General features: G+C 44.3%; 1 protein-coding gene across 4 annotated transcripts in view; it reads right to left on the bottom strand.

Moving 5' to 3' along the window:
• ptprn2 (protein tyrosine phosphatase receptor type N2) overlaps nucleotides 1-17,807 on the bottom strand; it is a 612,886-nt gene that overhangs the window by 102,452 nt on the left and 492,627 nt on the right. For 3 of the 4 annotated variants that reach the window (XM_062984600.1, XM_062984601.1, XM_008112290.3), the window contains one exon: nucleotides 2,019-2,234. The exons of the other annotated variant lie outside the window; for it this stretch is intronic. In XM_062984600.1, coding sequence (XP_062840670.1) covers nucleotides 2,019-2,234 — 216 coding nt within the window. The remainder of the gene's footprint in view (nucleotides 1-2,018; nucleotides 2,235-17,807) is intronic. 4 annotated transcript variants of the gene reach the window in all.

Here is a 17,807-nt window from a genome sequence, read left to right as displayed (position 1 = left end):
TACATCCCCCCACCTCAATTCAAATCTATATTTTCATTCAAACCATCCAAAATTTTCCACAGCTGTGCTAACAAGCACATGTAGAACTATTTAGAATAAGTAGCAGAATCTTTGAATGACAGTCCTAAATTAATGAGAGCTTGGTCTCAATCTGATACTCATTTAACTGGAAACAAATCCCAATGAAGTTAGTGGTTCTTGCATTTGAGTAGGCACAACATAAAAAAAAATGTTACCCTAATCTTATCCAGTCTTAGATCTTACATTTGCATGTTTTCTTTTCTTCTGGAAATGGAAGAACTGAATCTTAGATTTCATTTAGCATCTGGATTAGAGATTCCTATTAAACAAACCAGAGCTCATTATAAAATCAATATAAACTTAACCAGTGTGCCCCAAGAGAAATGGCAAAAAGGTCATTCCCAGAAATTCAAACAATTTTCCTGCTGGAAGAGCATGATGATTTTAATTACAGATATTTTTAATTAGAACTGTCAGAGGGAAATCTGTCCTCACACTGATCAAAAATAAGTATGATTTCTCTCAGATTATTAAATTTATATCCACTGAAAGAAGGGGGGAAAGATAAAATATCCTTTACTACTTAACAGTTTTACATTAAAATTATAAAAAGTTTATCCATGGAAACAAAACTGGTTTCAACATTATATCTTTATCCCCCTCTTTCTTTTTATATATATGTATATATGTGTGTGTGTGTGTGTGTACATACTTATGTGTATATATACTTTCAGGACATATGCTTTCATTTCACTGAAAGGTCTCCCTCCCCCACCTTCTTCCTTTCTTTCTTTTTCCTTTCTGCATTGCTACTTAGAAAGGTTTTTTTTTTTGCTTCAAACTAAAGTTGAAAGCTCTTCCTCTGACATGCTAATAACTTGGCACATGTCTGCATTCACCACCATTGCTTAAAATTTCATGTGGTACTCTGTTTCACTCCCCGCAAGGAAGAAAGTACAAAGATGAGTTGAAAGACAGAGAGTGTGTATCTGTGTGTGTGAGGGGCGGAGGGATGAGACAGGGAGATGAAAAATCGCATCCTTTGAGGTTTTTAAAGCTTCTATATACAAGAATATGGCTAGAAGTGCATTTGGTCTTCAAATAACACAATGGTAAAAATAGTGAAATAAAGCCCAAGTCAAAAGGTGTTCTGCGTATTTCACAACTGAATTTGTAACAACTCTGGAAAAATTTTTAGAGGAATCTTGCAAACACTAACCTAGAAACAGTTGGATTTCTTCAGTTATGCGATCATTTCATATAGACACTGTCTACATTTTCATGCAGGCAACAGACTGCCTCTAAGAAAGAAGCTATTTAGTCCTACAGAAATGTTTTTAGAACAGGACACATTTTGTTCCACTTTGTCTATCACATGTAGCAAAAGATTCATCTACAACATACTTCTTTGAACATATCTGCTGCTATTGCTCTTGGAATAAAGGAGGTTTGCTTTTAGCTCAAGTTCCTACAAATTTGCCTGCTTTTATATTTCAATTCATCTGAATAATGGGAGAACCTGTCAATGATAAAGGTCAAAGGCTGTTTTCATATCCGACCTACACGGAACCAATGACTCAAACAGAGGGACGTTTTTAGATAACGGCATGATCCATGCTCCATAAATTGTAACAATTGTTTTTAATATCTCCAGTGCGATGACAGATTCGAGATACGGGTGATATTTTTTTTTGTTTTGTTCTGAGATGCTGCATTGGCAAGTGCCTCTTTCAATGTTTCTAATTAGAGGCATTTTTACAGCAAGCTACAAGAATAGCCAAGATTAATAACTAGCAATAAAAAGCTGCTACAGTCTATTGAGGGAATATTAATGGAGGGACTCCAAGAAAGGCATTGTCTAAAGCGGGAGAAAATCCTACCTCAGCTATAAATAAATAAAAGCAGTGTTCCCTCCCTCGGGTGAGGGATAATAAATAATTGTTTAAGCATCTGAGGAAAAATAAAGAAGTGGAGGAGTGGACAAGCCACTCTCTTACCTGATAAGCAGCAGTGGCATCAGAACCAGTGTCAGCACCCAAGCCAGTCAACTTCTCCTTGAGTTTGTGGTGAGAGCCATGGCGGAGGCAGTAGATGACCCCGGAGGCCACAAGCACCCCAAAAATGCAAGCAATGGAGAGGAGCGTCAAGATGATGAACTTGGTGGTATCTTCCTCCTCCTGGGCACGATGGGGCAAAAGCTGCAGCTTCTTTTTCTACATCAGAAAAACAGAGGAGGCGGGTGGAAGTGATTAAATCTCAATTACAATTATTTGTACTTTTGACAATTTTGCCACAGTGAGCAACAGAAGCAGAAACCTTCTACATCACCAACTGGATGGTGGTAACTCAATCCATACTGATTGTATTTTCTTAATACCTCTGTTCTTGCAAGCTAAGCAGGGTGAGCTCTGGTTAGTACTTGGGTGGGAGACCAGCAATGAATACCAGGTGATATAGGTTATACTTTAGACAGAGGAAGGGACAGGCTAAACTAATTCTGATCACCTAAAATAATTTATTCATAGAGTCATCATGAGTCCACAGGTGAATGGAAGGTGCACACATTGGATTATTGAGTAGATGTGCAGAATTTAACTACTTTTGATTTGTGTTTTAACAAATTCTGGGTTTTGGGGATGTGCTCTGATAGGATTTCAATACTGAATTTCATCTCATGCCAGGCATGGGCAAACTTCAGCCCTCCGGGTGTTTTGGACTTCAACTCCCACAATTTCTAACAGCCTACCGGCTGTTAGGAATTGTGGGAGTTGAAGTCCAAAACACCCGGAGGGCCAAAGTTTGCCCATGCCTGCACATTTTCAGTTCAAAGAAGAAAATGTGGGATGTTGTTCAGCTGTGTGGAAGAGGCCAAAGAAGTCTACTGAGAAACAGACCCAACTTAGTTCAATGGCCTTTCCATTCTACTTCATTCAGCTCAGACTGGATAGGCAGCCCAGTTTGATACTCAGAAATAAATAAGATTTAATGAGACCTCCCAAATCCTCTACAATTAAGAGAAGCGACAAGCATGCATACACTCAATGAGCACATTTCATGTGAAGTAACCAATGTCATTTCCATTCAGTATTCGTCTAAAGATAAGAAAGACAAAGCCTTCAAAACACGTACCTGGCCTCATTGTTCCCTAAAGAGCGAGAGAACTATTGACACTGTTGAAACCACTAGAGCGAAAGATATTCCAAAAACAGTCTGTTCTTCACGACACCTTTGAAATAGAATGAGATTATCTTCCTCTTCATAAATGATCCCAAGTTCTCCCTCCATGACAGTTTGATGGGATCTTACTTTGGAGAGAAGAGGGGTTTTGAAATGGCGAGGAGTAGGGGGGTCTCTCTCCTCCCGCTCCTCGAAGGGCATCAAATGGGAGTCCAGTCCGTTTCTTTTCGGGAGGAAGGAGGGCAGAACCGGGCAGAACCCGAACCGAACCAGGAGGCGCTCCCACTCCTCCGCTTCGAGACAGGAGCAGCATGGAAAGAGAGAGCGAAGAGAGAGAGAGCGAAAGGCTGGCGAGGATGCCTTGGCTTTGCCTCCATGCGCGCCAAAGTTGTCCAATAATTTCCCCTCATTAGCTTCATTATAAGCCGCATTAGCAACAATTAAAATCGTAACGTGGCTCTGAAAAGCCCCGGCGCCCAAGGCGGGAGGGACAGAGGCAGGCTCCTTCGGCCACAAAGAGACAGAGAAAGGAAGGGCTCCGGTGGGTCGCCCACTCCCCGGCAAACGCGATGCCCTAGCTCAAGGCCCGGCTTATTCAGGATCTCGCCTCTCTTTGGGAAGGTTCTGCTCCGGATTCAGGCGCCCGGGGCTGAATGTCCTCCCGGAGAGAGATAGCCGGCTCTTGTGTCCAGTTCTTTCTCTAGAATTCACATCGCATAATAGGAAAGGCTAGAGAGAGCAATTGGCGCCGCGTCTTGACTGGGAGAAATGGCTGGGCAATTCAGTAGCCTCTTCGTTTTGAGCTCCAGCCCCGGCGCAACTCTTCCTCCCACCCTCCTCATTCTCCTCCTTCTCTTCTTCCTATGTAAGCTTTGCGCAGGAGGGAAGGAACGAGGTGCGCTGGCCGGAGAACAGCCACCGACTGACGGAAAGCACAGAGATATTGGGGAGGGGGGGGGGGGGAGAGAGAGAGAGAGAGAGAGAGAGAGAGAGAGAGAGAGAGAGAGAGAGAGAGAGAGAGAGAGAGAGAGAGAGAGAGAGAGAGAGAGAGAAGCACCCCTCCCCTTTCCCCGCTCTTCCCTCCGCCCGCCCTTCGCCGCCACTTTGGCTTCTGAGAGGCTGCTCCCCTCCAAACTCGCTTTCTCAGCCTCCACCTGCCTCCAGAGCCAGAGGCCCAGGCGTTGCCAGAAACAGCCGCTTCCCGTCCTTTTGGCAGATTCCCGCGAAGGGAGGGCCGGAGAAGCTCCCCCCCTCCCTCTCTCTCTCCTTTTTGGCGGCAGGCCATTTGCCACCAGACAGACCCACGTGCCTCGCCTTCACTCACGCTCGACCTTCCCGCTCAGGTTCTCTGCTCAACCCCCAAGTACCTCCACGAGAACTGGGCACCACGAGTTTTCAGAGGCTTGGGCAAACTTTCTAACTTGGGGAGTGGGTTCTCCCCAAAGTCCCCTCCCAACCCTTTCCTCGCCTTCCTCTTCTCTTTTGGAGGCAGAAAGTGAAGGAAAGACAAAAAGGGTTGGCCTTGGTCAGGATGAAATGATGGACAGGAGAGAAAAAGTGTCTCCATGAGACCCCCTATTGCAGGCATGGGCAAACTTCGGCCCTCCAGGTGTTTTGGACTTCAACTCCCACAATTCCTAGCAGCCGGTAGGCTGCTAGGAATTGTGGGAGTTGAAGTCCAAAACACCTGGAGGGCCGAAGTTTGCCCATGCCTGCAATAGGGGGTCTCATGGAGACACTTTTTCTTCCTCATCTTTCAGTCCCTACCATTGGAACCCATTGCTCCCTTGTGCCCTGGTCTGTAGAGCAGCAGAAAGTCAGTTCGCACCTCATGTTCCCTCTCTAGCTTCTCTTCTCCCAGCTAAACATCCCTCAGGAAGAAAGGAGAGAAGGAAGGATAGGATAGAGAGAGAGAGGAGGGCCTGAAAAACCCCCGACTTGGATTTGCCATACCTGTTATAAAGCCAGTGAGCGTTCCCCTGGAGTGGGAAGACTATAGTTGGCTCTTCTCCTAAAAAGCCGGGACCCCTCAGAGCCCCAAAGCGAAGCCCCCCAGGGAAGCCTTGGGGCTCAAAGTTCCTCAGCTGAAAAGCATCTCTCCTCGTCTCTCTGTTTGCAGGCCAGGTACAACAGAGAGAAAGGGGGGCCGGCCTGGCCTCTTAATCTACTCTGAATGGGCGCGACTGTCCTCAGGTGTGCCTTTTCAGCCCAACTGAACCTGTTTCTAGTCCACGCGAATATGAAAGGCGCAGGAGAGCAAGCACAGCATCAACTCTCTTGGAAACAAAGAACCTTGCTGGAAATAACCCCCCAAACCTTTCACTATTTGTTAAAGTATATATTTGCTAACCTGCAGTCTATGTGTATGTTGATTTGCCAGTTTGACTGTACCTCTTTGGTGTGGGCAGGGTTACAGACATGTGATTGCACTGAGCATGTTCAGACTCAGGACTCAATTTTGTATTCAGTGTCTGTTTTACACCTCAGTGGAGGTGGATGCATGCTGCTGTTAGGACTCCAGTAGAGAAGTATGGCTTATGGACTTCAGTGAGTACAACTATACCTAAAGACTATTGATTAAGAATGATATCCTGTGCACTCAACACACAAGAGAACCACATCCTATCTATAACTGAACTTTAATAAGAAATGTGTCTGTATGGTGAATTAATACAAGATGTATGTGAGTAAACAAGATATGTTATTTTTCAAAGAACACTTTTTTTTATCTCTAAGTGCATATTTTAAACTAAGAGGATTTTTATGATAGTGTATATGTTTTTGACAACTGCAATTTCAACTTGAAAGAAACAACCATCCTCTGCTAACCAAAATATATATTTTGTAGTGGCCTGTCTTTGTCCTTGAATCATAGAATCATAGAAGAGTTGGAAGAGACCTCATGGGCCATCCAGTCCAACCCCCTGCCAAGAAATAGGAAATCGCATTCAAAGCACCCTCGACAGATGGCCATCCAGCCTCTGCTTAAAAGCCACCAAAGAAGGAGCCTCCACCACAGTCCAGGGGAGAGAGTTCCACTTGGCAGTTCAAATACATGGCTCTTCAGTTTAACAGCTGAGTTATCTGTGTGCCATTACATGAATACTTATGAATATCACTTATTCAAAGGGTTAACTTCTAACAAGGTCATGCTTTGCTTGACTAGTAGTTTTCAAAAGGTGGCCTCCACATGTTCAAGGAGATTCACATTTGCCAAGTGGGTGTGACATCGTTTTTCCTTTTCAATAAGGTTATGATTGCCATTTATTTCCAAAGGGATATGTGCCCAGAGACTGGGTGCAGTTATTTCCAATAGGTTATGTCCAATACCCAGATATACTCAGCCCAACTGAACCTGTTTGGATTAAAGGCGCAGGAGCCCTTTGGAGGCAGGGGAGTGAGCACAGCATCAACTCTTGGGAACAAAGAGCCTGAAGCCAGAAAGACGTAAGCAGGTGGCTTAGGCTTGGCTTATAGATGCTGGGCTCTGCGGAGTTTACTCCGGAGTAAAGCTGCCTGGGATCCACCCGTGTCCTCCGCCTTTCTCCCCGCCCCTTGTCTTTCCACGCACGCCCACCGCCCGCTGCCAAGCCTGGCCTCGCTTCGTTTTAAGGCGCCTCCGAAGAGCCTTCTCCATCCAGCTTTTCTCGCCCTCCCTTTCCTCGGGGGAAGGAGAAGGGGGGCGGGGTCGCCCCTAAAGCTGCCTGCTCTGAAAGGGCAGCCCCCTCCCCTCCCTCCCCTCCCTCCCCGCCTGGCCTGTGGGTTGGCCTTGAAGGCCTGGCCTTGGCTTTCCTATTAGCATTTCCCTAAAAGGCCCCCCGCGGCCCGGAGGCTTTTCCATCTGCATCTCAATAGGAGCGCTTGAGAAATGATCTTGCCCCGGCCTGGAGACCCGGACGGGGTCTCGCCTCCCCCCCCCCCCCCCGGCCTCCGGAGCCCAGGGGAGGCTTCCAAGGGGAGCAGCTGCCGCCAAAGGGCCCCTTCCAAAGGCAGGCAGGCAGCTGCGCTCCCCCAAGGAAGACTCCCGGGAGGGAGACTCCTCGGCCGGCCTCGATCCTGGGAAAGAGGCCCCTTCTGAGGAGCAAGACACGGAGATACTCAACGAGGCCCCGTTATTTAGGATCTCTGTCACCTTCCCTGGGACTATAAGCTTCACCGCATCCAATGGAGTTTCCCTCTGCGTACACGTGTATAGCGGCTCTTTTTCTGGGCCCATTGAAGGCTCCAACCACTAAAGGAGGATCCCACTCGAGGCCTCACTTCTGCCCACCACAAACAACGCCTCCGCTCCATTGCAGCCACGCCATATATTGGTTGGCAATATATCTTAGGCAGAACAATTCAGTAGTTAGCACTCTGAACAAATCCAGGCTATCGGTCGGATCATGCCCTATCCTCATTTAACTATGGAGGAAAGGGTTGGTGTGAGTTTTCAGGGCTGTGTGGCCACAACAGTTATCAGCCGAGACTCTGAGGATGCCTGCCATAGGTGTGGGCGAAACGTCAGGAGGGAATGCTTCTGGAATATAGCCATACAGCCCGGGAAACTCACAGCAACCCAGTGATTCCGGCCATGAAAGCCTTCCACAACACTATGAAGGAAATCCTACTAAAGTCGACAACACTATGAAGGGTTGTATGTTTTTCGGGCTGTGTGGCCATGTTCCAGAAGTATTCTCTCCTGACGTTTCGCCCACATCCATGGCAGGCATCCTCAGAGATTGTGAGGTCTGTTGGAAATTAGACAAGTGGGGTTTAACCTCTGAGGATGGCTGCGAAAGATGTGGGCGAAACGTCAGGAGAGAATGCTTCTGGAACATAACCACACAGCCCGGAAACACACACAACAACCCCACTAAAGTCAATGGCCCTCCCAAGTCCTTGTGTAGAGCAACATTTAGGAGATGCACACTCATGTAAACACCGGCCCCTTCCACACAGCGGTCTAAAATCCACATTGAACCGGATTATATGACAGTGTGGACTCTGATAATTCAGTTCAAAGCAGATATTGTGGGTAATCTGTCTTGATATTCTGGGTTATATGGAAGGGCCCACCAAATAAACCCGTGTTCATGTTTAAAGACGTTCCCTATTAGGAGATCTCTGTAAATTATAGGCTGGGTTGTGCAAGTGCATCCATTCAAGTCGTCCTATAGCAACCACATGCATTTCATAGGGTTTTGTTTAGCAAGGAATTGGCTTTACCAGTTCTTTCCTCCGAAATAGAGTATAGATAGGGTTGTTGTATGTCTTTCGGGCTGTGTGGCCATGTTCCAGAAATATTCTCTCCTGACGTTTCGCTCACATCTATGGCAGGCATCCTCAGAGGCTGTGAGGCATGGAGTATAGATACTTTTTGAAAATCCCTTCAGAAAGAAATCTGGATTCACCACCGCCTTGAGGCCGCCTCTATAGCAAGTCTTGCTCTAAAATCCCAGTCCAACTGCCTGTATTCTGGGGTCTGTCTCCCTTGCCTGGGGTTCAGTTGGCCATCTATAAAATGGGGCTGTTTTGTGAAGGGAAGGACAAAGAAGTATTTCCTCCGCCTTGATCAAAAAGATAACGTTCCGTTCAGTCGAGACCTCCGCCCCATTTGCCTGACTGGCGGCACAAGGAGATTCTCCTTCGTATTTTCCAGCATTAAAAAACAATAACAATTGCTTTTAAAACGCAAACACTTTAATAAACCACTGTCAAATGGAAGAATTAACCAGATAAGGCAAGTAAGATTTTTTCCCTCGCTCGCATTTTTAGTTTACTATATTATTTTTTAATAAAAATAGGTTTATTTCCTTACGGATGTATAGAATGCGTTGTTATTGTTTTATTTGTGGGGTCTAATTTGCATTAGGACGCCCCCCCCTTTCACGCCGAGCAGCCCCAATGAATGAGGTTTCCAATGGCTTTACTAATTGGCCCTTCATTGTTGACAAGTGAAGATACCGGAAGCCATTTTCGCCGGGCCCTGGGTGCTAAATCACGCCGAGCCCGTCGCCCGCTCGCCCAGTGGGAAAGGCCGCTTTCCTTTCAACCGCCCGCCCGCCTTCCTTCCTTCCTTCCTGCCACGGGTTTGCCACCCAACGAGGGCCAGTCTAATCCGAGGCAGAAGGGAGATGGGCACAGGGAGGTCAAAGCAAGCCTTGAAGCGTCGCCTATGAGAGGCGAGAAATGTGTTGTGGAAGGAGCATGAAAGGCACTGCAGACTAATCCAGCCAGAGAAGTCAGCCATAGCAGAGCAGTTGGTGAACCAACCTGGACACAGCAGATTATTTGAACACACAGCAATGCTGGAACACTCTCACAGCTACACAGAGAAGCCATTGAAAACCACAAGCAGGTGGACAATTTCAACAGAAAGGAGGAAACCATACAAATGAACACAATCTGGCTATCAGTATTTAAAAAACCATCTAAAATAAAGAACAACACTCAGAAGACAGAAGAGTTCCAGACAGCAAACAGAGTCAGATAAAACCTCCCAACAAAGGATTCCCCCGGGCAGTAAACAGCCAGACCTTGAAACCGAAAGGCTATTCAATGCTAATCAAGGTGGCCAATTGAAACATTCAGGCTTGCCTCAAACAGACAAGAGTTCTTTCTCCCAGGGTGGGAGATTATTTATTTCTTGTCAAAAGCATTGCATAATAAATAAGTTTGAAAGTGATACAATAAGGAAATCACAAACAGCTAAATAGTTTTAGACTAAAAATGGGCAACAGCAATTGGATTGCCCGTAGCTTTAAACAACTCCTCCTCCGTACATGAGGCAGGGCATTGTGGGCAAGCATACATATGAGGAGTTGTTTGTTCTGCTCCACAGATATATAAACCCCACTTGCCTAGTTTCCAATATACCTCACAACCTCTGAGGATGCCTGCCATAGATGCAGGCGAAACGTCAGGAGAAAATGCTTCTGGAACATGGTCATACAGCCGGGAAACTCACAGCAACTTTGTGGGAGAGTTTTTTAAAATCCTATTGTGCACTCTTCCAAAAAAGGGGCAAAAATATCGAGGGAGGGCCCTTCCACACAGCCATCTAACCTTGGACATCAAGGCAGAAAATCCCACAATATCTGCTTTGAACTGGGTTATCTGAGTCCACACGGCCATATATCCCAGTCCAAAGCAGAAAATGTGGGATTTTATTCAGCTGTGTGGAAGGGGTCGGAGAAAAACGCTAGCCGGGTTTTGTATATGTGCGCGCGCTTTAAAACGGTTTAAAGTCCGTCTGAAATCCACAAACACGCGTGTTATTTTGGCCCTATAAGGCAGATATTTTAAGACTGAAATGAGGCCTTTAAAAAAAGTTTCTTTCCCTCAGAAAAACACCTCCTGAAGAGAACACCAATACTGAAACGAGGGAGGCCCTCGAAAATCCCGTTTTTTTCCCTCAGGCCCCTTCCACACAGCTGAATAAAACCGCACATTTATCTGCTTTGAACTGGGATATATGGCAGTGTGGACTCAGATAACCCAGGGCTCTTCCACACAGCAGTATAACCCAGAATATCAAGACTATGCCCGGTTCTACTCCGCTACGACTCGGTTGTGTGTATCGATACGCATTCCGCTCGAAAGCGCGAACTGGGCTGTGTTTGGCTCCAAATGGGACAAAGCGAACGTGGGGGTCGCTTTCCTATGGGGCCTGGGCCTGCCGTTGAGGATAGAGGCCTGCTTTCGGGCTCCACAGAAACCTTCCTTCCTCAAGACGCCCCAGACTGGAAAGGGAGCGAATGGCTCACATTTCTGAGCAATAAGGTATTTTCTGGAAGGGAAATCTACGGGATCCGAACCACCTTTATCCCGAATATTTCCAAATACTGTCCTACAAGGCGAGACCTTTCCCACAAGACAAAAAAACCGGGCTAATTTTGACACCTTGCCTTCCGTTCAACGGGTCTACATTCATCCAGGGGTCTCCTTTAAGCGTTTGCAACTCATATAGGTCTGATTTTCACCGGAAATTCTGCTTCCTATATATTTTTATACAGTCAGGACTCTAGAAGGGATAGTGGACAGAGTTTTAAAGGATTTCAGAAATCAGGAAACGTGACAAGTCCACAGTGGGACTTGTTTTTGCGACCGGGGGGCTCTTCCCAAACATGCATGTCTGGATCCATCCTGCCAGGAGGCCTTTGCTGGTCCAACTCAAAGGAGTTCTTAGTTGCTGTGAGTTTTCCGGGCTGTATGGCCATGTTCCTCAAGCATTCTCTCCTGACATGGCTATACAGCCCGGAAAACTCACAGCAACCCAGTGATTCCGGCCATGAAAGCCTTCGACAACACATTGGGGTTCTTGTTGGCATACATTATTTTCACCTGAGCGCAGAAATCCCGTGACTTGGACCATTGAAGAGATCTACAAAGGCAGGATCACTCGTGGGTGTGCAGCTTTCAAAGAAAGTCTGCCTAGAACTGGATGCTTTGGCCACGAAGGAGGTTTGGGATTTGCATCCTCCTCTGTGGAACTCGTTGTTCTCCAAGTGTGTGTGAGCAATGAACGGAAGCAAGGCCGAGAGGTGAGAAGAAGCAAATCTTCTCCTCCAGCTTCGAAGTATCAAAGCGAACCCAGAAAGAAACGAGGCTCGTCTTGGTGACATTCATCTGCAGGCTACGTGGAGTTTCCCAGAAATGTGTTTCCCCAGAGAACATTGGTCCCTCCCCCGAAAACGGAGGATTAGGTTTGGAAGGAAGATAACAAACTCTGTCCCTCCAATAATAAGTGCGAGGCGTACTTAAAAGGGGAAGGCGGCGTTTAATACTTTTAATAGTAGTAGTAGTACAGTAGTAGTAATAATGTGTCGTCGAAGGCTTTCATGGCCGGAATCACTGGGTTGCTCTGAGTTTTCCGGGTTGTATGACCATGTTCCAGAAGCATTCCCTCCTGATGTTTCGCCCACATCTATGGCAGGCATCTTCAGAGGTTGTGAGGTTTGTTGAGAACTAAGCAAGGGAGGTTTATATATCTCTGGAAGATCCAGAATGGAAGAAAGAACTCTTTGTCTGTTAGAAGTGTGAATGTTGCAATTAATCACCTTGATTAACATTGAAAAGCCTTGCAGCTTCAAAGCCTGGCTGATTCCTTTGTTGGAATGTGCTGGCCCTGATTGTTTCCTGTCTGGAATTCTCCTGTTTTCGGTGTTGTTGTTCTTTATTTACTGTCCTGATTTTAGAGTTTTTTTAAAATACTGGTAGCCAGATTTTGTTCATTTTCATTTCCTCCTTTTTGTTGAAATTGTCCACAGAAGCCATTGAAATCCACAAGCACATGGACAATTTCAACAGAAAGGACAAAACCATGAAAATGAACAAAATCTGGCTACCTGTATTTAAAAATTCTAAAATCAGGCCAGTAAATAAAGAACAACACTCTGGAAACAAGGGAATTCCAGACGGGAATAAATCAGGGCCAGGTAACACCTCCCAACAAAGGATTCCCCCAGGCAGGAATCACCCAGGCTTTGAAGCTGTGATTAATGGCAACATACACACTTGCCTCCAACAGACAAGAGTTCTTTCTCCCACCCTGGACATTTTTCCAGATAGATAAACCCCACTTGCCTAGTTTCCAGACCTCACAACCTCTGAGGATGCCTGCCATAGATTTGGGTGAAACATTAGGAGAGAATGTTTCTGGAACATGGCCATACAGCCCAGAAAATTCACAGCAACCTAATAATAATAATAATAATAATAATAGGATGATGATGATGATGATAATAATAATAATAGGATGATGATGATGATGATGATAATACTAATAATAATAATAATAATAATAATAATAATAATAATAATAATAATAATAGGTTTGGGTATGGAAGGAACTACATTTCCCATCTTCTCAGGGAGGCGCACCAGGAGAGGGAGGGAGGGGAGGAGAAGGGTTGATCCCTCCTCCCTCCTTCCCTTCACTCACAACTCCCCCCCCCCTTTGCCTGAGAAGACCCCCTCCCCCCCCCCCCTCCCTTCGCTCCGGAAAACCGTACTGCTCGGATCCCACAATCGCGTCTCAGCCCGGAACTTGAAGCCGGGGTTAATTAGAGGCGCCCTGTCAGACTTGACTCAAAATCGGGAGCAGAGGGAGAGGGGAGGAAAGGGAATCTTTAAATATGTATGAACGTGACATTTACAGTTGGGTGTCGTTTAAGGCGCAACTCCTCTCTCTCCCTCCGCCTTCCCTGGACCCCCGAGGACTGTGTGTGTGTGTGTGTGGGGGTCTGTGTCTGTCTGAGGTTGGGAGGGGGTCTGTGTTGCATAAGAAAGGGACGCTCCACCTCGAGTTTAAGGCCCACCAAACCCTGTTTCTTTTCCAATCATGATGTGAAAAAGGAGCTGTGAATAGTCATTACACCCAAGTGTTTGAGAGTATCTGAAGAATGTGTTGTGGAAGGCTTTCATGGCCGAGATCACAGTGTTGTTGTATGTTTTCCGGGCTGTATGGCCATGTTCTAGAAGTAATCTTTCCTGACGTTTCGCCCACATCTATGGCAGGCATCCTCAGAGGTTGTGAGGTCTGTTGGAAATCAGGCAAGTGGGGTTTAACCTCTGAGGATGCCTGCCATAGATGTGGGCTAAACGTCAGGAGAGAATACTTCTAGAACATGGCCATACAGCCCGGAAAACATACGACAACCCTATCTAAAGAATATTTATTCACAAGTCCTTCTCTCTGTCTCCCCTTTACTAGTCTAGGGTTGTGAAGCAGCAACTAGGAGAAGCACTGGCTTAAACTCAAAGACCCAACAGGGATGATAAACAGGATTCTACCCAACAACAACAACAAGCCAGTCACTCAAATGTGATTTCAGGTTGCCTCATAACTTAGATGAAAGAAGGAAGCCACCTGGTAACATCTGGAGACATTTGAATTCAACATCCTTTCATTTCTCCCTTTCCCAAATCCTCTTAAAACCCTTGAATTCACAAACCAGGTCCCCAGGAACCAAACAATAAAATCAGAGAAGGACACCATGAATGTGTGATTCCATCCTTCCTCAAAAAGATACAAAGACAGACACCTTCCCAGTCCCAAGAGTAAATCCAAGTGGGGTTTTCTTCTGAGGAAAAAGTGCCTGGGGTACTCTAATCCCAAATTACACCCCAAATTTGTGAACTCCTAATGCATGCATAGACAAGTTAATACACTTCATATTGAAGCTACACTTGAACAAAGATAGATTCCACCTTAAGATACTACCACAGACACAACCTTAAAGATGTCAATCTAACACACATGCCCGCCTTAAACAACAATCCTGCTTTCACCTCCTTTTCAAAAATGGATTTTGCAGGGTTTTTTTCCCCAGCAAGCAAACTTTATTAATGGAAATGCTATTCAGCTAAGGATGAGAGAATTTAAGCCTCCAAACTTCAAAAGCTATTGCTAGGTTGAGATAAGGACACACTTGGCTGGCAGTTATTGCAAGCAGCCTTTCTACTTCTGTGAAGAAAAATAAATTTCCATAATTCTTTTTCAAAAATTACTTGGCAGTAGTATTTAGTTGTTCATATTGCATCAGAGCTCCCTCCTCCCCACATTTTTTTTATAATTTTCTGTTGATCATACATTACAATCGATTTGAACACAAATATGAATGCAAACCAATCATCTCAATACACAGAGATAGAAAACTTTGGAATATGATTTATCTTAAAATATTTTTTTTTAAATAAAAAACATATACACACACCCTTAATGCTATTTTTAATTGAGAATACACCCCAGAATCTAATAAATGGGAGAAGTCAGGCAGAAATAATCATGTATTAATTCTCTACATTACAAAATCTTTTCAGAAGCTATTATCAGAGCAAGAGGCATTGTGGTTGAGATTCAGGGTGGGAGAAATCCTTTGTGCAACTGAAAGCTATTGTTCCTCTGTACTGATGAAATTGTACTTGCAAATCTGCCATTCAAGGAGGCCCCAAAAAGGAGGGGGTCCCAAACAGAAGAAAAGAAATGACAAGAAAATAATTATTCTTGACTATGAACGTGTATTAATATACATTTGGACTCAGCAGGAGTGAGTGTGTATGTGTGACATTAAAACACATCTGTTGCATTATTTACAGCATTACTTTATTAACAATAATTTAATTTTTCATAGAGCTCAGTTGAAATCAATGGACCTTCCTTGTTTTCATATAGTGTATTTACAAGGATTTCATTCTTGTTTGGCCCAGTTTAAGAAAAACGTTTGCTCTTCCAAGATGTTTAAGCGAAATAGGGAAGAAAACATTTCCTTTCTCCCTTGGGACAGAAAAGTGTAGGATAAATATGTCAATTTATTTTGTGAAAGCTATTTCAAAGAAAGGATATGTGCAAAATCGTCCCAATTCTTTCAGTTCTTTAATTTTTCCAACAAATATTTTAAAGATGATACCCACTATCCTCCTAGTGCTTAAACACATCTTTATGGAAGCAAATTAACCCATTAGTCACACCTCCAAATAAGTTTGCTGAGGATCTCATGAAACCATCTGTGTTGATATCTATGTAAAATGTGTTTAGGCAGAGGAATAATGCAATCGTGGGGGCCAGGCCTGATGGTGCAGACACAGAGTTATTCTTGTTTATTTACTTGCCGCCACATCCTCAACCACAGAAAGAGATCATTTCAATCTCTAATGAGATTCTTTAAGATTAGCAAGAGATTTAGATGTAAGAGCAAGTATTCTTGCAGCCCTCTGTCTCCTACCAAGTCCTCAGAATTTTAGCAGATGTCAGTTCACCTGGAAAACAGTCAATTTAATGCTTTTACTTGGAGAGGGAAGGTGGGGGAGGCAGCTGCAGTCAGATGGGAAGGTACTTTCCCCTTCTTTGAGACTATGGAGAGGATGGACAGATTAGACAAAATCGACACACACAAAAGGCAGATGGATTTCTGGGAACTCCAGCTTATTCAAATCACTGAGAAAGGTCATGGCAAGAACCACAGACCTATTCATCTGGAGGGGCACAATGATCCTTCCTCAACCTTCAACCCCACAAAGCAATTTTTTTTGGGCGGGTTACTGCTCTATACTATTTGGAAGGATTAATATCCCCCAGCAGTTAATGATCAGAACTCAGAGACTCAGCCATGTTTCAACTATATCATCAATGAACGATACTTTCCTCTTGTTCTCTGAATATAAATAAATCCTTGTTTTGATGTTTAATATGAGAATGAGGGTAGAAGTGTGATACACCTAACCAGCACTATTGTTTTTCAGAGAGAAGATGGATGGATGAGATGAATTCAAAGCACTTTTCACATTCGCCAGGTACCCTCTAAGCAAAAAGAAAGAAAAGGAAAGAAAAAAGGGGGGCAAAGGTATCCATGCACAAAGCGTAATCATATGTGATATGGACCTTGTGGTATGGGTACATACCTTCAAGCTATTTATAGTCCGTTTAGTCTAAATAAACTAAAATTTAGGTGAAATTTCAGCAGAATTAGATGCATTCAAATCTCAGACTCAATGCCTTTTAACTGGTGTGCTAGCTGGGTTGCCTAAATTCATTTTCAGTGTATGCAAATGTTTATAAATGGATAGCTTTTCTAGGATCTCTTGCCTCTCATAAAACACATACAGAGAAACATACACAAATAGACACGTACATACACACATATATTCTTTCCAGCTAAGCATAGGTTTTGTATACTTTAATTAATATATATACAATTTTACTAACTAAGAGATTGCTGACATCTGTTTTCATTGTCTTCTGTCATCTTGTTAACTACCTAAACTGTGCTTATTAAATAGAAGGTCTCTATTGACAAATGGCCATTAAAAGTAAAACAAACATTCTCATTTATGCACTTTATATAGGATGGTAGATCCACCATCCTTGTGTTTTCTGTAGCAGAATGGGAAGCCTGCTTGAAAACTCAGCCTCTAAAGCACATTGTTTATTTATTTTTTGTGTCATAGGTATGTATGTTTGACTTCAAAAGTCAACATGGTGTCATGTTTTTAGTTCTGGACTATGATTTTGGAAACCAAAGTAGAAATCCCTGCTCAGTCATGGATACCTACTGGTTGACTTTGGCCAGTTACACATTCCCAGCCCTTCTGAACAAATCTAAAACTCCATGATAGGAATGCCTTAGAGTTACCATAAGTAAGAAATGATTTGAAGGCACACAACAGCATGTGCCTTCAAGTCATCTGGTTGTTGATTTATAGTGACCCTATGAATTTTATAGGATTTTCGTAGGCAAGGTGGTTTTGCTAATTCTTCATCTGAAATACAGCAAGTAGTATTCGTCCAAGTACTAACCAGTATTGACTCTGCTTAGCTTTCACAATTAGGCAGGATATGGAGTCTTTAAGGTACTTGAATGTGACATACAACATTCCTAAGTGACTGTAGGTAAACCTTAGATATAGTCTAGCAAGGCATTTGTTTTGAAGTTCCTGTTATGCTCCAAATATGTCAGCAGCTAAATTTAAGAAGTGCTGTGAGGACTATAAAAATGCAAGAGGGGGGGAGGGAGAGTGTGGCCAAACTTTCCTTTCCTTTTTGTGACTCACCAAAGCAGGCACAGAAGTGTAGAAAAACTCTGCTGAAAGGGCTTCATTCCTCTTCCCAACCTGCCCTCTCTATGGCT

This window comes from Anolis carolinensis, chromosome 6, assembly GCF_035594765.1.
Source record: "Anolis carolinensis isolate JA03-04 chromosome 6, rAnoCar3.1.pri, whole genome shotgun sequence".
NCBI classification, from domain to species: domain Eukaryota; kingdom Metazoa; phylum Chordata; class Lepidosauria; order Squamata; family Dactyloidae; genus Anolis; species Anolis carolinensis.
This window is presented reverse-complemented; position numbering and strand designations above follow the sequence as displayed.